This window comes from Mercenaria mercenaria, chromosome 2 (assembly GCF_021730395.1).
Source record: "Mercenaria mercenaria strain notata chromosome 2, MADL_Memer_1, whole genome shotgun sequence".
NCBI classification, from domain to species: domain Eukaryota; kingdom Metazoa; phylum Mollusca; class Bivalvia; order Venerida; family Veneridae; genus Mercenaria; species Mercenaria mercenaria.
Window position 1 is genome coordinate 86,289,611 of NC_069362.1, and position 20,707 is coordinate 86,310,317.

Here is a 20,707-nt window from a genome sequence, read left to right on the forward strand (position 1 = left end):
GAACCTGTCTACTTACAGTGTACGGTGTGTCATCTGTATCCTGGTACACAGGTTTGATCAGTGATACCACTCCATTGTTAGTTCCAACTTGGAAGTACTCAAGAGCTCGACTGTTACCAACTAGATTATACACAACATCACGGTAGGGTGACTGAAAATTCAAAATCATCTATGATCAATACATATAACACTAAAGTAACGCAGAAGTTAAAGTACAGCATCTGGCCAATCTTTTTCCATAATGGAAATCCATCTCTAAGCTTTTAACAATTTAACAAATATTCCTTTTTTTACAAAAATCTGCATATCGCAGTCTGAATGTTTGAACCAATTTTGAAAGAATAGGAGCTGGAATTGCTCTAATTTCCAGGAAAACGGACAATCAGACAAGGCCACTGTGTACCCATACCCTTAAACACACACACACACGCACACACACACACACACACACACACACACACACACACACACATTAGAGAAAACCAGTGGAAGATTTTTACAAAATACTCTTTAGTGTTCAAATGTGTAAAAAATCAGCAATGGAAATAAATAAAAAAACTTACGGCAGTGTCCTGGTCAAAAGCTGTCACTCTGAGAATCTCTGCACCAAGAGCTTGGTTTTCTGGGATTAAGTCAGTATACTGAATTGGTGAAAATGCTGGTGAAAACCTGTTCCTTGTGATATTCAGGTACACAACCGTGGTGTCTGTCAATGATGGGATACCGCCATCAATGGCTAATACACGCACCTGTAATTAACATGGGTATCTCATCAACTTTGTAATAAGGTAACATGGACATGAATTTCATTTTTTCTTTTAGTTTTTTTAAATATAAAAGCTGCAAGAGTGGCTGAAACAAAATGAAAAAAGTCAATGTTCAGAGCTATAAAAAAGATGTATATTAAAATGGCACTATCTCCAATCTCAATAAAGATATTCCAACAGTGGCTAAATGAATTCCTCTAAACTATACAACTTATAACATAATATTTTAAAGATTTCAACAGTAGAAATATGACAAACACAAACCTGATAGATTGAGGTACTGTCACTGCCAACGTTTGCATTACTTCTGTAGCTGATCATGCCAGTGGCACTGTTGATCACAAACAGACTGGGGGCAACATCATCACCAATAATTGAGTAAGAGATCGTGTTAAATGGTGACTGAAAGATACAGACACAAATTTATATAGTTTGTACTTTAGAAATGCTACTTTTTTAAGATGTACCAGTTTTATATGAATAAAAGCTATCATGTCAATGATGCTATGTACCTACTATGCACCTACATCCATACTACACACCTACATATTAACTTCTATCAGAATTATGATCAATTAAGGATAGAGATTTATATGTTTTGTATAATATCTTTCCTTCTACGAAAATTTATTGCAGAAAATAAAATCAAACTTACAATGATATCTTCATCATTGGCTGTAACTCGGATGATATTTGATCCGAACCCGAACCCGTCAGTTATATCTGCAGAGTATGGCTCATTAATGAACACAGGCGGGAAGTTGTTACGCTGAACTGTGATACTGACGGGAATCGACTGACTTGTCAGTTGTGGAGTTCCCAAATCTTGTGCAAATGCATTGTACTGAAAAAAAAAGATGGTTATATATTTTTTTCTTTTTTTATTTTTTTTTTGTGGCATGGTCTTAGAGGGAAATCATGTTCCTGCATTTCACTAAGATGCTATTTTAAACTAAAGCCATCAGTTTCTGACAAGATTCTTGATATTTCCCCTCTGGTCATGAAAAGGAAAACCTGCCCTATTCCCTGGTGGCCATATTTATCAACATACAGTAATATGAAGGAACATGGCAGAAGGAACATGTGTAAAATTACTTCAAAGGCATGCAATCAGTTGAAGAAAGAGATTTTAAAATCATTCCTTAAGACAAACAGAAAACAAGCCCCATCACCTGGTGGCAATTTTTAACAAATCAACACAGTTTGAGGGAATTTGGTAAATGGTCACCCAAAGAACTTTTAAATGAATGCATTCTGAAATCTAGCCAGCTGCTTCAGAGTATTAAAGTTTCCTTTATAGCTATTAAGAATAAAACTAGCACTTCCCCCTGGTGGCCATGATTTTAAGACAATTCAAAATAAACTGAAGGAATTTTGTAGAAATTCACCCAAGGAATATACCTCAGAAATTATGTTGAAATACTGCTATTAGGTTTCTGAGCAGAAGGCTAAGTATTCTCAAGTAAGTATTCAAGTAATGTTTTGGTTGCCATGACAATCAAAATTCTGAATGGATGACCTAGTTCGAAGGAATCTTAAAGAAAACTTCCCAAGAAACATTCCTGTGAAGTTTGATTGCAATTGGTTTAACGGTTTAGTAGTACTTTTTGTTAGAAATCATGGACAAATGAGAGAGGTCAACACAGTCATCCTCAAAGCTCAACATGAGCAAAATAAGCTCAAGTGAGATAAAAAATTAAAACTTACTGTGAATGTTTCTGTAGTCTCACCATACAGGTTGGTTCTTACATAGATAATACCAGTCTCAGAATCCAGGCTGAATCGAGACACCGTTTGATCAAAATAGTAGCGTACAGCATTGTTAGGACTCTGAAATAGAAAATTTTTGTATTAAATAAAACCTATTTGTCATTTATGTTTATAATTAATTAAACAGGTGAATAAGTAGAACTTCAAACTTTCCATTTTGGTCACAAAAAGAGACAAAAGAAACTAAGCAATCCTGGAAGAATTACTACTGTAACAGAATCTACATTTAAAAAAGAAATGCAACCCAAACTCACATTAGTATCACTATCGGAAGCCTGTATACGTAAAATGCTGATTCCTGGAGCAGTATTTTCATTGACTGTTACAGCATACTGTGTTGTTCCAAACTGAGGAGTGTTCAAATTCCTACGAACAGTGATGAATGTAGTCTCAGTATCAAACAGACTTGGACTTCCGTTATCTCGAGCTCGAATAGTCAACTGAAAATAGAAGAAAAATACAGTAACAGTTCCAAGTAGTAATCAAAGTCATATCTGTGACCATTTTCTACTGCATTTACATTTAACTTTATAGTTTTCATCAGCAGCATGATCTATAAATTCTTTCTATTGTCATTATAGCAAAAGGTATGGACATGGACACAACATTTTCAATTCTCTGAACCACTGTATTTACAATGTAGTAAAAACATATATGAGCCATGCCATGGGAAAACCAACACAGTGGCTTTGTGACCAGCATGGATCCAGACCAGCCTGCGCATCCGCTCAGTCTGGTCAGGATCCATGCTGTTCGCTTTCAAAGCCTATTGCAATTAGAGAAACCATTAGCGAACAGCATGGATCCTGACCAGACTGCGCGGATGCGCAGGCTGGTCTGGATCTATGCTGGTCGCAAAGCCACTATGTTGGTTTTCCCATGGCACGGCTCATATACAGTTTAACCTGCTTTAGCAGTCACCTTTATTAACCAGCCACTTGACTTAATCAGCCATCAGCTAACTTCTCACATTGGTATTTAGTTTTAATTTAAACACTTATCTTAAGCAGCCATCTGCCTTATGCAGCCAGGCTGTTTTTCCCTTAAAATAGGCTTTGACTGTAGTTTAGTATCTATTATAAGCGAGAAATACTTTATATAACAAAAAACAAAACATTATAATCAAGTTTTCAATTCATCTCTATCTTGATCTAAAAGAAAAATATTGCATACCCTGTAGCGTGTAGTTGATTCCTGGATAATATTCTGTTGCAGACGAACAATACCCGAGTTGGGATCGATACTGAAGAAAATTGTGGCATCATCATCACCAATCAGGTCGTATGTGATTGTATTGTAGGGTGCAACATCAATGTCACGTGCTGTAGCAGTAAAGATAGCAGATCCGGTAGTTTCTGTGTAATCTATCTCTCTATCATATGGTGTGTCAACAAAGAATGGAGCCCGAGTGTTACGAATCACGTTGATTTCAACATTGGCAAAACTATTCGCAGAACGTTGTGGAATGCCATTGTCAGTAATGGAGACAGTAAATGTATATCTAAGAGTGTCAGCATTGTCATTCAGAAGAGACTGCCTCAGTGTTACAGCTCCTGTAGCAGAGTTAACCGTGAAATACTGAGATGCTAGGGTGTTGAAGTTATTACTCATCGTGTAAATAATGGTATTATGTGGTGCCGAGACATCCTCATCTCTTGCATTTATCTGAAGAAGATTCTGATTAAGCTGTTGGGTCTCATCTATTGTTATATTGTAGAACTGTTGTGTGAATTCAGGTGTGAACAGATTTCTGAGGACAGTTATCTGTACAAGAGCAGTTGCACTTCTTGAGGGGGAGCCTCCATCACGTGCCTCAATACGCAACTGATAGAATGTAGCTGTATCAAGGGTTAGCTGGCGTGCCACAGATACATTGCGTGATGTAGGGTCAAAGTTGAAGTAAGTAACTCCAGCATCATCCCCAATCAGTCGATATGTCACATCTCCAAATGGGGACACTGTATCTGCATCTGTTGCTGTGACACGGAGAACAAAGCTATTCACATTTCTTGTCTGTTCAATCTGTGCATTGTATACATCATCACTAAAAATGGGAGCAAACTGGTTTCTAGTTACTGAAATAAACACTGAAGCATCTTGGGCCGCAGATCTGGATGGTGTCCCAAGGTCATAAGCACCAACCTGGAGGTTGTAGGATTGAGGTGCCTGAGAATCTAGAGCAACACTCCTAGCCACATAGATCATTCCAGTTTCCTCGTTAATGAAGAAATATTCACTACCTGTGGTAGCGCGAAGTTGATACCGGACAGTGTTATATGGAGCCACGGTATCCCGATCACGAGCTGTGACCTGAACAACATCTGCTCCAAGAGCTCCACTGTCAGCTACACTTGCAGAGTAAGACACTGGCTGGAAGAATGGTGCATTCTGGTTGCGATCAACAGTTATAACAACTATGGTACTATTACTTCTGCTGGGTATCCCATTGTCATAGGCAGTAATGCGAAGATTGTATGTGACCTGAGCAACATTGGCAAGGCTTTGTGTGAGGGAGATACCACCGTTGAACTCATTAACAGAGAAAAATACTGGTGCATTTCCGTCTCCAGTCACCTGATATCTAACTTGTTCAAATGTGTTTGGAGGATCATCATCAGTAGCTGTAACAGTGAATATAGTCTGGGTGGTTCCAGAATTTTCATTGATTGTTAACGAGTATGGCAAGTTTAAGAAGCGTGGTGTAAACTGGTTGCGTATCACATTGATGGTTAGGGTGGCTGTATTAACGTTCGCTCTACCATCTTGGTCTCCAAGGGTGACTTGAAGCTGGAACCAAAGCATAACAACTTATTTTACTCCATTTTCTTTTAGTACCGTAAAATTACATACCTGTACTTTCTAAGTTTGCTAAATTTAAATTCAGAATAGCTTCACATGGCCAAATATTTGGAATAAATGCCCAGAGAGCTTTTTATCACAATAATAACATTTATATAAATATCAACAGTTCTCAAATACAGTGAAAATAATTGCTGATGAAAATTTCTAGTTTGCAGTTTGAGGACTACATTCATGGTGATTTTTTTTTTTTTTGGGGGGGGGGGGGGGGGGAGGTTTAACATCACATAATTATAGATCACATGGCAACTTTCCAGCTTTTCATGGCAGAGTAAGACCACAGGTGCCTCTCCATGCTATTATTTCTGGCAGTCAGGTACCTGGGTAAAACCAACGACTTTCCGTAAGCCAGCCAGATAGCTTCTTCACAAGAAAGTATTTGACAACTCAAGCAAGGTCTCAAACACAAAGTGGCAAGCGACTGAAATTCAGAAACCAAAACAAGTGGGCTGCAGAGGCCTTACATTCAAGCTGAAGAATGCAGCCTTAAAAAGGTAGTTCTAGGCAGCTGAGAAAATTACTTCAGAAGTTGAAATATTCAACTTTTGACATTTTTTATAACTTTACATTTCAACACAAAATTATATGTCTATCAAAACAGGTAAAATGTTTATTGGCACAATATTATGTCTGAAATGTACATGTACATGTTTTTTTTCTACTTAAAATTTATCAAATCACTTACAATATACTGATTTTGTGTGGTGTCTGCATAAAGAGCTGATCTCAGAGTGACCACCCCTGTTGTCTCGGCAACTGAGAAGTAAAGAGGTGCTGGGTTGTCTCCAACCACTGTGAACTTCAGAGTATTGTAAGGAGCAGCCTGTGAATGTAACAATTACAGAATTCACTAACAAAATCACACTACCATGCATAAACCAGGAAATACCTGTCATTTTGAATAGACATCAACTGTTAATAAAACTGTATATCACATACTCGATTATATCTATTTCTTATAATTTGCAAAGGCTACAAGGCTGAAAACTGGGCCTGCATTCATCACTGTTTTATGTCTGAAATTAAGACTCAAGACTTTAAACCTAAAACATTTAAATTGCCATAACTCCCTTTGTGATAACCCTATCCTGCTGGAACTTTGCATAGATTTTTGCTGTTGATACAAGTTTCAACAAAATCTGTACACGATTATCAAATATAGGGCAATTCAGTCTAAGATTTAGACTTAAAACATTGATGAATACTGGCCCAAAGTTATGTAATATATTATATAAAAAAAAAAAACAACATTTCATGTACATGTTGAGCTAAGCTTTAAGATTACCAACTTTAATTCTTTTATCCTACAAAATGTACTAATATCTTTACCAGAGATACACTGAGATAGATCTGAAAAAATGTGGGATGTAAATTCAGCAAATAAAAAGCAACATTTATCATCTTCTTTTACACTTTGTACTCGTATCTCCTAGGGATAAACTTACTTTTTCTTATCAAAATTTCTGCCTCATGGCAAAGAGAAAATACAAAACATTTCATGACAAGAATGAGGTGTACATTGTAAGGCATATGCCCTCTGAAAATGCTTAACAGAATAATAATATAAAAGTCTAAAAAATGCTTACTTAAACATGGTAATCAGAAATGAAACTTGAGATGATATCTCCACATCATAATGATGATGTTCACTAAGTTTCATTAGAACTGGATGGAAACTGATGAAGTTCAGTTTACAAGGTACAAATGTAGCTGTATGCTAAATACATTTTGTGTATATTGTAAAGCCCCCAAAAAGGCGCATAACTCATGAAAATAATCAGACATGAAAGTGCCAACAATATGTGCATGTCTGTTGATGATGTATACAAAGTTTCATTTGGATTGGATGGAACTGTAGGGAAAGTTAAGTACAGAGGTGCTATTGTAATATCATATATATAGCCAAAAGCAGGAAAATACCTCAAAGAAAAAATTAAACTATGTACATGTTGTTGATGGTGCACACCGAATTTCATTTTAAATGGATGAAAACTGGATACCTAAAGATCTGAGTAAAAAAGGTAAATATGTAGTATACCAAATTTCATTCGAATTGGATAAAAAGGAGTTGAATACACAAAAAAGGATGAAAGAGTTATAGACGGACTGAATGAAGGACATACAGTTTAAACACTATATGTCTCCAGGGTCACTGTCACAGGGAGTATAAAATCCAGTCTTTTTAACCTGTTCCTTACAATACTGAAAAACAAGACTTTGAGGCAACAATAGTAGACTTACAATATCATTGTCTACAGCCTGGAAATCATATATCTGTGTGTTGAAGCCGACAGTTTCTAGTACTTGAGTGGTGTCTTGATAATTGCCAAAACTGGATGGAGTGATCCATGATGGAGTGTTCTCATTTCTTGAAAGGGTAAGCACAACAACTTCATAAGCTGTGCGGGCTGGAATACCATTATCTTGAGCCATAACTCGTACCTAAATTATATAAAGTATAAATATACATCTACAAGCATATATAAAATCAAGTTATAGAACATGAAGTACTGACATCCAAGTGATATTTATATTACAAGAGCAAAGTTACTGACATCTAATGCCAGAAGTCCTCATTTAAATTTTCCAGATAACAATAAAATTTCTTAATATTTAGTCACTAAGTGTATTACCACTAACTGACAAGCTGAGCAGAGAATGTTTGTTACTCTCAAACTGTCTCACTGCTAATTGATCGGCCTGCTGTCAAGTGATATAATAATTAATTAAATACCAAAATAAGTAGAATTTAATATCAAATTTAACAACACACTTTTAAAGGTACTACAGCAGTTCTCAACAATATCAGCTGTAGGGCTGCATCTAAACAAAGATGAGGTCATTTCTTTCCTTGGTATTTGTATGTACAATTTTCAATTTCTGTCCCGTATTGAAATGAAGTATGAAGGTAAAACATACCGTGTATGAAGCCTCTGAACGGGCAAACAGACTGTCTGTTGTTCTGATATTGCCGTTCTGATCAATGCTGAACAGATTGAGAGCCTCGTTATCGCCAACGATACTGTAGGACACAGCATTGAACTGGTTCTGAAACATTTACATGATTCAAACAACTGTAAGAAATGGTTATAAGGTCTAATAAGCAGAGCCAAAATACTATAAACCGGAACCTGAATTATAATATCATGTACTGAGAAATGCATCTGTTATAAACACCTATACTTCGGTTCCTGGTGTTTGTTTACCTATCAACCCCTTTATTCTGAAGAGAAAATCTAGAAAATTACCTAGGTGATACACAGTTCAAATACTTAAACCTGAACAAAAAAGTAACTATTATGAAACAGTTTTGATTGAAAGTTGCTTAGTTTTGTAAATAACACACATTTTATGTGTATATTTTTAAGTTTTATTAAATTGCTTTCTAAAATAAAATATTCACTATGTCCCCCTATGTCACGTAGTTAAGGTACCTGCTTGCAATGGCAATGCCAACTACAATGCCAAAGTGGGTATCATAGCTACATGTATCTTTATTCTCCAAATAGTCCAGCTAAAAATACAATGCTCTGCCTAGTATTTCATCACTTTTATTTAATGGATTTAATAATTCATCTGTTGAAACATTGTTTGTAAACTGATTTCCTTTAATAGGTAAAAACTGAGAAAGTTTTGTTTCAGCAGAGCAAAATGTTATTATGCTAGTGTCATACCCAAAAATGTGTACAGACTTTATTTCTTTCCCATTATTTCAAAAACATGATAAATAAATGCTATAGCAAACATAGTTATGATAACGAGTTAAATGCTCAATTTGATTCTCTGCTACAACACAACTTTTCCATATTAATTTTTGTAGATAGGTAAATAGCTGGAGATGCCTTCTGTCATATTTCAACACCAAAACATTCACCCTGCGGGAGGTTCACACCTTCTACTAATATATTCCTAGTCCATACTCACCTTTAGGGAAGGCAAACGTGTGTTACATAAAAAAAAAAACTTACTGTATCGGCATCTGTGGCAAGTACTTGGAAGACACTTGTCCCTGAACTGGTGCTCTGTGAAATATCTCTACTATACGGCGTGTTCTGGAACACTGGGCCAAAGTTATTTCTAATCACACTGATTGTGACCGTGGCAGCCTGTGCACTCTGCAGCTGTGGGGTTCCATTATCACGAGCAAATACAGTCATCTGCAGTAGAAACATGGCAGCATTATTATATGTTCATTATGATACAAAGACAACATAAATTAGTTGTATATGTTTGGGTAAAGATATTTTTCTTAGTTTTGTCATACTAAAGCACTATTTGTATGCTAATTTTCCTGCTTTTCATGGCACAGGAGGATGAGGTATCCCTACAATTATTTTCGGTGCAGGTGGGCACTGGTGGGCACTGCAGCGAAACACCTGATGTAGTGTAATCATTTTAATTTCATGGTTTGGTGAAAAGTTTCATGGGGATATCAATTTCTGGATTTTAACCGGTAAACATTTAATGAATGGGGACTATGTTTGACCATTGGGATTTATTTTAGCATGAAATCAACAAAAATATGTCCCATAAAACTATTGAGCCGTGCCATGAGAAAACCAACATAGTGGCTTTGCGACCAGCATCGATCCAGACCAGCCTGCACATCCGCGCAGTCTGGTCAGGCTCCATGCTGTTCGCTTTTAAAGCCTATTGGAATTGGAGAAACTGTTAGCGAACAGCATGGATCCTGACCAGACTGCGCGGATGCGCAGGCTGGTCTGGATCCTTGCTGGTCGCATACCCACTATGTTGGTTTTCTCATGGCACAGCTCTATTAATGACTTAACAGTATACAATATTATTCTTTACTTAAATATTTATTTAAGACTATTAGGGAAGACTGTGTGCAAACAATTTAATTTTAAAACATGGTAAATACAAGTACTTACAGTGTACTGTCCATTATCAAATCCAACATCATTTTGCAAAGACTGTCTCACAGACACCTCTCCAGTAGAGGGATTCAGGAAGAAATATTGTAGCGCCCTTTGAGTGCCCGTGGCAAAGTATTCCACATTGTTGATTCCTCCCTGTTCAAAGATGGTACAAGTTACAAGCAAGGTCATTAACATTAATCTAACTGATACATGTTAAAGGTGAGAAAAAACTGTCAAGGTATTTTTTAAAAGCAGTAAAGTTGAGGGTTGGACAGGAAAAATAATATCTCACCCTTTAAATATACGTACAAAGAAAACAGACAATACCTTGAAGCTACTGGCAAATTCAACTGATTCTAATGTTGAACAAGATGTTTATTTATTACTTTAATATATGACTTTTACTCAGTAAGAAACTCAAAACTACTGCAAAATAAATTGGCAAAAATAAAGTTTCAAGAAGCCAGGTCTAATAAAATTGCAAGAGATGGGCACAGATGCAGAATAGAAATAATGACTGCAGAACTTGCAGACTAGCTCCCAAACTCCCGCACCTGACTGATACAGAGTTCAATCTCAAATTCATCAAAGGCAAGGTGACATTTTGAGACTTGCTAGAAATGTAAGATTTATAATGTTGAAGATCAACTGAGCCAGCCAGAAATCTTATAACAAGCTATACAAGAAGTAATCATAATCGGGAATTGCGTTCAGATGTAATCAATTACATTTTGTTTTGAAATCTAAAGGGATCAAATACATCTGGAAATTTCAATTACTTGTAATCATAATCAAACAACATGTAATATAATCATGATCAAGCACCTATTTACACATTTTCTGATGTGATTATTCAAAGTTTCAGAATGCTTTTTGGTACCAGAGTTATGGGCCTTGTGTCATATGATGTGGGAAATGCTGTGGAACAACTACTTTCAGTTTAAATCAAAGCCATTTAGGAATAACTGAGATAGAGTGAAAGTGCATCAAAACTTTAACCTGAAATTCTAAGTAAAAAGGGGGGATAATTCATGAAATATTGGTGTGAGAGTTATGGCCCTTGTGCCATATAATGTGGGTGATGATGAGGAATAACTATTTAAGTTTAAAGCAAATCAATAGTTACATAGATAAGGAGAAACAAGAGCTCGTAGAACACGAAATGCCCCCCTTGATGCATTCAGTAATTGCACAATGAACAGAAATATTATTTGGTAAATGTACACAAACGTTCTACTGTTCTGGGTCAATGTTACCTTGACCTTTGACTTACTGACCTCAACATCAATTGGGGTCATCTGCTGGTCATGATCAACCTCCCTATTAAGTTTTGTGATCCTAAGCCCAAGTCAGCACAAGTTATCATGCTGAAATGGTTTAACTGTTCTGGGTCACTTTGACCTTGACCTTCAACTTTCTGACCTGAAAATCATCTGCTGGTCCTCCCTATCAAGTTTCGTGATCCTAGGCCCAAGCATTCTCAAGTGATTGTCGCGAAACCGTTTAACTGTTCTGAGTCACTTTGACCTTGACCTTTGGCCTGAAAATCAATAGGGGTCATCTGCTGGTCATGATCAACCTCCCTATCAACTTTCATGATCTTAGGCCTAAGCATTCTTGAGTTATCATCCGGAAACCGTTTAACTGTTCCGGGTCACTGTGACCTTGACCTTTGACCTACTGAACTCAAAATCAATAGGGGACATCTGCTGGTCATGAACAACCTCCCTATTAAGTTTCATGATCCTTGGCACAAGTGTTCTTGAGTTATCATCCAGAAACCATTTAACTGTTCCGGGTCACTGTGACCTTGACCTTTGACTTACTGGCCTCAAAATCAATAGGGGTCCTTTGCTGATCATGATCAACCTCCCTATCAACTTTCATGATCCTAGGCCTAGGCCTTCTTGAATTATCATCCGAAAACCGTTTAACTGTTCCAGGTCACTGTGACCTTGACCTATGACTGACTGACCTCAAAATCAATAGGGGTCATTTGCTGGTCATGATCAACCTCCCTATCAAGTTTCATGATCCTAGACTCAAGTGTTCTTGAGTTATCATCCGGAAACCAATTGGTCTACATACCGACAGACCGACCGACCAACATCTGCAAAACAATATACCCCTCCTTCTTCGAAGGGGGGCATAAAAACAGAAAGTGTAAAAAAACTTTAACCAAGGTGGGGATGCGAAGGACTCCGATGTGAGTCGTATAGTCAAGCTAAAAAAGCTATAGTGATAGACACTTACAAAGAGAGCATCTGGATCAGTGGCTCTCACAGTTTCAATTGTTATTCCAAGAGTTTGGGTCTCTGGAATAGATACTACATAGTTATCTTGGTCGAAAACTGGTCTTTCCGTGTTACGATTCACAGTGATGGTTACAACCTCTGTATCATATAATGCTGGAAAACCATTGTCATAAGCTTGTACGATCAGCTGTAATAAAAAAAAACAGGAGTTTAACTAACATACATGTTGAGTCACAAGAGTGGTAACCTCCTACACTGCATCAGTGTACCAAACTACATAATGCTTTGTGGCATACTGTAACTATCACTGCTTTTTTTCCAGCAAAAATCTGAACGCTTTAACAATTCCCTGAAACTAAATCCTACAAATGCCAACTGCCAAAAAAATTTAACACATTTTCACACTGAAACTAAATCTATTCCGATTTATTCCTTTCATAGTACAAGGAGAACTACCTAATATATTGTATATAAAAATTTCAATGCCACTAACTTACAGTATACTCTGTGGCTGTATCTCCGGCAATGCTCTGGGTAAGGGAGATAACTCCAGTGGTATCATCAACAGTGAAGAAATTAAGGGCAGAACCAACACCAACAAGTTGGTATCTAACTACTCCAAACAGCTGAAAATAAATGAGACACAATAATTAAGTGCACATGCTTTTCAAGCAAGCTTAAATGTTTTTCAAAAGAAATGAAAACATTCCTCAATTGTAATTAAAAGTTCCCTATTGTCTGCTTTATTTTTCAACAACAAAAACTATTTCTTTCTGTAAAATACTTGCAATAAAAAATTTCACTTTTATTTTTACATGTACAAAAGTTTATCCTGTCCTATTCATTGCAAATAGTTTCATATTGAAAGGAAAGAGCTATCAATACGACTTAACTTCTTAAGATGTAAAAATTTGCGAATATCAATAAATAACAGTATTTTAACTCTAAAACGTGAGGAGATTTTCAAAAATCGATTTCAATAATGTCCCTTCACATCTTAACCTTTACCCTGCTAAATTTCTAAAATGGACTGGTCCATCATTCAGTTTGGGCAAAACCATTTATTATTCAAAGGGATGTTCACTAAAAATTTACTGACTGAATAGCGAACAGTGCAGACCATGATCAGCCTGCACGGATGTGCAGGCTGATCTTGGTCTGCACTGGTCGCAAAGGCAATATCACTTGCCGCCAGCAGGCTAAAGGTTAAACACTGTTGGTCAGCTGTTAACTCTACAACTGCCGACCTCTATTACCACATACAGTGTGCATTAATTCCTAAAAAACTGTGTTTCCTATTTTCCTGTAATGAAAGCTGTGTACAATGGAAGACGCACTATGTAAAAGGCAACCTACATTATTTGCAGTACTGAAATCTGCATCAGTTGCCGTCACTGTGTAAACACTGAGAGTTGTGCTCTGGTCCTTGCTAATTGTAGTACCATAAGGTGTGCGGATGAATACAGGAGGGTTGTTATTGCGTAGAACATTCACTGTAACAGAGGCTCTCTGGGTAGTTTCACGCTGAGGTGTTCCCAGGTCAAAGGCTCTTAGTGTCAACTGAATGAGTAAAAACTATGTTATATAACAAATTCAAAGCAGCAGAACATACGAACAGATTCTGGAGAAAAACCATGAAATAACAGAAAAGAAATTTTTCATTGTTATAGCCAAACATGACAGTAAAGCATCGATTGCTCAAAGTAGCAAAGGAGTGATCACAATGCTTAAGTTCTCCAGGTTTTGAGTGATCCAAACATAGGTCAATATAGGACCTTTTGAACTGATTGAGCAAGCCAGGGTGCCGAGGTGTTGATGCTCTAAAGAAATGAGACTGAGAAACAACTGGCAAAACAGTCAAAAATTGAAATTATTTATATTAAATATAAAAGTTATGTAATCTATTGAGTTCTAGGAAAGACCTGTGTAAGAACACGCTCACAAAGCTGTAAAATTGAAAAGAAAATTATTTTATTTAGTCACAGGGTAAAATCACGAGAAATATTTCTGTTTAAACTGCATTTTGTAGTGTGTTGCTAAATAAACAATTATATACATTTAAGATTACATAAAAATAGTCTTGAAACTGCTACAGCTTATTGGTTGATTCGGAGCTAAAATTTTAAACTGACCAATGGAAAACTGCATTACAAGACTCGTAATCAGTCTAACTTGTTTACGAGAGCATCAGTTTTGAGAATTAAGTCACTGTTAAGCTAATTTGGAGGTAAATCACTAGAAAATATTCAAAACTGTGGATAAGATCTATAGGAAAAATCAAGAAAAGCTGTCATTTACATCCAGCAAGAGTAACAATTTTACAGCATAACAAAATCATTAAATACCGTGTATGTAGATGGATTGTTATCATCAATGGTTAGAGACTGTCTAAGGCTGATCTCTCCACTTGATGGGTTCACCTGGAAGTATGCTATAGCGTCCACTACGCCATTGATTGTATTGTAATTTGCTGACTCCAAGGCATAGTTTACCGTGTTGTGGGGTGCCTGCAAAATATAATTGCTTTCAAGTTTAACATCACAACAACACAATTATATCTCATTCGTCGTCTTTCCAGCTTTTGATGGTGGAGGAGGACCCCGGGTGCCCTTCCATGCATTATTTCATAACAGGCAGACACCTTGATAGAACCACCCATCGTCTATAAGCAAACTGGATGGCTTCCTCACAAAGAATTCAATGCCCTAAGTGAGACTCAAACCCGTATCAGTGAGGGGCAAGTGATTTTAGGTCATCGAACTTAATAAATCAGCCAAGGAGGCCACATTAATTACCAATTATGATCATGGCATATATTAAATCATTATAAAGTTATATATTGAGAAGCCTAGTCAGTTTTTCTTTATAACATCCCTTGTTTTCAAGGTAAATACAAATGTAGCCAGGAAAATATCACCACCTTGCTGTCTTTATCCAAAAAGGTAAGTAGTTATTTTTAATTTAATTTCAAAGTACTGGTATGAAAATTTTCATCAATATATTTTCAAGTATTGGACTGAACATCCTGGTTAATCATCATACAATTTCCACCAAATATATTTAACTTTACTAAATATATAAATTTGTTTTCTATGCAGAGCTACATTCATAATTAAATGTCATGCAGTAACAGCAGTTTTTAGTGGTAGTACACATTTATACTGTGTTCAGCTACACATGTATACAGCCTGTTCTATTTTCAACCTAACACATAATACTTTTAATACACATAAACTTGTTAATTTTATGTTCACATAAACTATATTTAGCATCTGATCATGCCGTCGCATATGAAATTTGGGTCTAGTTTTCATTTAGATATTTACCATTTATAAAGCTTCTTCACTATTTCCCATATTTCAGAAAACTGAATCTAACTACTTGCTTCTGAAATGTCAACATATCTACCTTAAAAATTTAATTATAGTTATATGAATACCACTGACCAATCAATACATGAGCCGTGCCATGAGAAAACCAACATAGTGGCTCTGCGACCAGCATTGATCCAGACTAGCCTGCGCATCCGCGCAGTCTGGTCAGGATCCATGCTGTTCGCTTTCAAAGCTTATTGCAATTACAGAAACTGTTAGCGAACAGCATGGATCCTGACCAGACTGCGCGGATGTGCAGGCTGGTCTGGATCCATGCTGGTCGCAAAGCCACTATGTTGGTTTTCTCATGGCGCAGCTCACATGTATTTCACTAACCTGGGAATCACCATCAGTTGCCAACACCTCTACGAAGGGAACGCCAAAGCTCTGAATCTCTGATATAGTTGCACCATATATCCTCCTATCCCAGACAGGGGCTTGGAAGTTACGCTGAATATCAACAACAACAACTGCCGTCGCCGACCGTGCTGGAGATCCGTTGTCTCTTGCCAGTACTCTAACCTGAAAATATACAAACAATGAAACTAATCCAAAATTGATTCAACTTGTACCGACTTTTTTCAATTTGTGTAATACTTCCACACATATTTAAAGCCATAATGTAGTAGTATCATGATAAAACTGATGAAAGCCAAACAGAACATTTCAATAAAGTTAAATCTTAAACTAATGTAGGTTAACACGATAGGACTTGCTCGTAAGGTTGCACTTATAAATGCACTGCAAGTTATCAGTTAAAAAAAAAATTATGCTGTCAATTAAGATAGGCATGTGATCAGTTACTAAGGTAGCCTATACATGTACTGTGAAATCATTTAAATTCGCTGGCATGAAATTTTGCGCAAACGTGAAAAAGGACTGTTTCGCACGGGCTTTAATTCGCGCATTTTCAATTTTAGAAATGAAAACATATAACAAAAAGATAATAATAGCGCAGTCTTAAATTCGCGCATTCGGTCCTAGCGCGAAATACGCGAAAATTCGTCCTATGCGAATAAAAATGATTTCACAGTATAATACAGCGGGGAACAAAAATGATGTCAATATTGCCCAACACATGCTTCCCTGAATGATGCTTGATAAAATTTTCATCCACAACAGGCTCGTAACTTCAGAAAAAATAATCAGGTATCTAGACAACATGCGCAACTTTACTTCATATTGACAATGTATACGTAATTTCCCATACATTGGATCGGCACTTTAAGAGACATGCTAATTGGGAAAATAAGTTTTTAGTTATTGGAAGACTGGAGTGAAGAAAATTTATGAAACTATTTACTCCCTATCATCCATATTTTCTGACAGACTTGAGCACAGTAGGTGCCACTCACTGTCCAACATCCACAGACTTGAGCACAGTAGGTGCCACTCATTGTCCAACATCCACTAGTGTCATTCACACAGTATACTTACAAAATATCTATCACGATCTCCTGATGCCAGGTTCGACCTAACGACAATTTGTGCACGTCCTTGGAACACAGTACCAGTGTTGAAGTATGTTGGTGCAGGGTCATCACCAATCACTTGGAATGAGAGCTGATTGAACTGTGACTGAAATGTTACAAACAATCTGATTAAGCAAGTACAGAAATCCGTTTAAAGAAATAAAATAACTGTCCATTTTTCTCATTTAAAGGACTCTAGGTACTTCAAAATTACCTGTTCAACTCTGTCTCAACTGGGACTTTATTCTGTAGCAGCAAGTTACAATAGAAATTACAGCTTCTAAATCAATTTATCACAAAGTGTGGATTGAAAAACATGGTATTAAAAGTGTGAAAGCAGGATAACCCTCATGGAGAGAAAAGTAAATTGTTATAAATCTTTCAACAACTAAGCAATGCATTTCTGCGATTGTTTACACATTATCTTCTTTTACAAATGTAAAAATGAGTACCCATATATAAAAGAAATGTTTACAGTGTGTCCTATATTGTGACCACAAAAGATCAGCACAGCTATCGCCCACTAATCCCACAGAACCTTTCCCAACCAATAACCTTACCAGTCCCACAGCCTTACCTCCCTAATAACCTCGCCCATCCCATAATTTTACCTCCATCTACAACACTACCAATCCCAAAACCTTACCCCACTAATGGCCTTTTCCATTCTTTAACCTTGCCACTCAATTAACCTTACCCATTCCAAAACCTTATCCCACTGACAACCTTGCTCCACCAATAACCTTACTTCATTAATAACCCTATAAAATTGATACCGGTAACTACATTCTATAAAAATCCCATAACCTTCTGGAACTAATAACTTTACACATCCGTAAGGTAACCCCTTCTATTACCTTACCAAAATAATAACTGTAACCCACTAATAACATTACCAATCCCATAGCCTTACCCCATCAATAATATCTTTACCCAGTTTTTAACCTTACAAAAGTAATCATCTTACCAATCCCATAACTATTCCAAGAGCAGTCACTATTAGTGACAAATGCCCCAAAAGCATGCAAAAAGAATGCTACAGTTGTCTGTGTAAAATATGCCAGAATACTTTAGGTATGAATCATTTTGTGACCTTGACCTTGACCTGAGAGACCTGGTCATAAGCGTGACGCACCTTAACATTTGTGTCAAATTATTTTCAAATCCCCCTATGAATGTTGAAGTTACAGCCCGAACTAGAATTTAAACGGACACAAGCGCATGCACGCACACACTGAACTGGACACAGAGTTTGAGAGCAGGATGAACAGACAGGAGGATGCAGCCTATTTATATTCCCCAAAATAAGGCCCCAAAAAAATACAGAACATGTAGAAAATTTACACTGGTATCCTGGTCCTGAGCCGACACTTCAGCTACTTGTGATCCAATGCTTGCTGTCTCCAGGATAACAGCATAGTACGTGGAGTTAAAGAACAAGGGAGAGAACTCATTCCTTCTCACGGTAATGGTTACAGTTGCTCTACCAGCAGCTGACCTTGAGGTTGGCAGGCCTTGATCTCTCACTGTCACTTCAAACTGTAAATTGAATAAGAGTATGACTTATGTAAGCAGCTAGCTAAACCTTATATCTAATAACAAGACTTAGTTATTACAAAAAATATTGATACCACAGTCATTACACATCTTACAAATAGCACTTACATATACCCCCACACTAATAATGGTTTGAAAAAAGACAAACAGCAAAATTCACCCAAGTGTGCAATAGGTAAATAAAACGATGTAGCAAAAAAGGCAACAGCTTCGTCTATTATTTAAGTAGCTAATCACTTAACTCAAAAGAAATTGTTACTAGTTCCTAGGTTCACTCCAAAATGAAAATTGCTAGATATAAAACTCTTACGTTTCTCGGTAATGATACTACTATCTCACAGACTTGAAAGTTTTATCACAAAAAAAAAAAACAGATGAATATTTTATCAGAAAATATTACCATCCATTCATCCACATTTGTTCCTACTAACATGTTTGTTAGAGCTAAAAGCTATAAGAAAAGATGAATATTTTATCTGAAAATATTACCGTCCATGTATCCACGTTTGTTCCTACTAACGTGTTTGTTAGAGTTAACGACCCGCTGCTCGAGATACTGAAGTAGTTTGCAGCATTATTGCTGAATGTCACAATACTGTAAACAAGTGAATTGTGTGGTGCTTGGGTGTCTGGGTCATTTGCTGCTAGCGAGATGATTTCAGTCTGTAGCGGGTAGTTCTCGTCTATTTCTCTATTGTATGTTGTATCAAACCATGCTGGATCATTCAGATTTCTGTTTACTGTGACCACAGCAGTTGCTGTTGCCGACAGGCCTCCAGAATCTGTGGCTACAACACGGAACTGCAACAAAAACGCAAGTGATCTGACTTTTCAAAACCATACCATTGTAAAAACAATAGCAGATCATAAAAAAGAATACCGCTCAGCAAAAAGCTTGACAAACTTCTACTGATAGTAAGTTTTGCTTCTTAACTAAAAAATACCCATCACTGTTAGCAAAAATTAAGTCAACAATGTAGTTCAGCTCTGATTTTCTCTACTTGCAAAAAAATCTATTTACATCACAAATCAGCATACATCACTTATCTTTCAGAAAGTACAAGGGACCACCACACTTACACTGTAAGAGAGAGCATCATCCGTTGTGAGTTCCCTCCTGACGGAAATAAGTCCGCTCGATGAATCAATACTGAAGTAGAAGGATCCGATGTCCAAAAAGGTCAATGAGTACGTCACTGGATCCGTCTGAAAAGCATGTATCAAAACACATCGATATTGTCTTTCAAAACAATTTACTGGACCTGGCCTCCTTAGTCTAAACAATCTTAAATAAATATCCATTTAAGAATATATTCTGCTTGTTAATATATTTTGCTTCAATGTTTTCAACTTTAAAAACAAAAAAAACTTTTCCTAGAATTTAAGCAAGTGTCGCCATGGCAAAATGCTCCATCTTGTAAATCAACCTTCCATTTAGAAACAACTCTGTTTAATTTATGTTATAACTGTCTATGTATTCAGGGGTTTTATATTGTGCTCTTGAAAAAAATATAAAAAAAAAATTTCTGCATAGATGTTATTTTAACAGACAACACAAGAAACATGGAAATTCTATGAAAACCAGGTTTTCAAACTTTGCATCTTTGTCATTTGAATCAGTCACTCTTAACAAGTTATTGAGCGAAACCGAGTTGACACAGTCCTCCTGCAAGAACAACGACATTCACCAATCTAACAAGAATTTGTAACAGAGTTACCAATGTCCCCACCTAAGGAAATTTTTCACAAAACATACTGCATGCCAATACAGTA

General features: G+C 36.7%; 1 protein-coding gene across 3 annotated transcripts in view; it reads right to left on the minus strand.

Moving 5' to 3' along the window:
* Nucleotides 1–20,707, minus strand: part of LOC123562337 (uncharacterized) — a 157,233-nt gene that overhangs the window by 108,145 nt on the left and 28,381 nt on the right. For all 3 annotated transcript variants that reach the window (XR_008369927.1, XM_053537137.1, XM_053537136.1), the window contains exons 22-42: nucleotides 20,015–20,140; nucleotides 19,424–19,735; nucleotides 18,722–18,916; nucleotides 17,343–17,483; nucleotides 16,242–16,427; nucleotides 14,877–15,038; nucleotides 13,888–14,091; nucleotides 13,029–13,157; nucleotides 12,530–12,718; nucleotides 10,289–10,429; nucleotides 9,365–9,553; nucleotides 8,316–8,444; nucleotides 7,638–7,838; nucleotides 6,082–6,219; nucleotides 3,711–5,324; nucleotides 2,792–2,977; nucleotides 2,475–2,597; nucleotides 1,423–1,611; nucleotides 1,032–1,169; nucleotides 564–749; nucleotides 17–151 (exon numbers count right to left, since the gene is read on the minus strand). Coding sequence is in view for 2 of the 3 variants with exons in the window: in XM_053537137.1 (XP_053393112.1) it covers nucleotides 17–151; nucleotides 564–749; nucleotides 1,032–1,169; nucleotides 1,423–1,611; nucleotides 2,475–2,597; nucleotides 2,792–2,977; nucleotides 3,711–5,324; nucleotides 6,082–6,219; nucleotides 7,638–7,838; nucleotides 8,316–8,444; nucleotides 9,365–9,553; nucleotides 10,289–10,429; nucleotides 12,530–12,718; nucleotides 13,029–13,157; nucleotides 13,888–14,091; nucleotides 14,877–15,038; nucleotides 16,242–16,427; nucleotides 17,343–17,483; nucleotides 18,722–18,916; nucleotides 19,424–19,735; nucleotides 20,015–20,140 (5,013 nt within the window). In the remaining variant the exon portion in view is untranslated. The remainder of the gene's footprint in view (nucleotides 1–16; nucleotides 152–563; nucleotides 750–1,031; nucleotides 1,170–1,422; nucleotides 1,612–2,474; nucleotides 2,598–2,791; nucleotides 2,978–3,710; nucleotides 5,325–6,081; nucleotides 6,220–7,637; nucleotides 7,839–8,315; nucleotides 8,445–9,364; nucleotides 9,554–10,288; nucleotides 10,430–12,529; nucleotides 12,719–13,028; nucleotides 13,158–13,887; nucleotides 14,092–14,876; nucleotides 15,039–16,241; nucleotides 16,428–17,342; nucleotides 17,484–18,721; nucleotides 18,917–19,423; nucleotides 19,736–20,014; nucleotides 20,141–20,707) is intronic.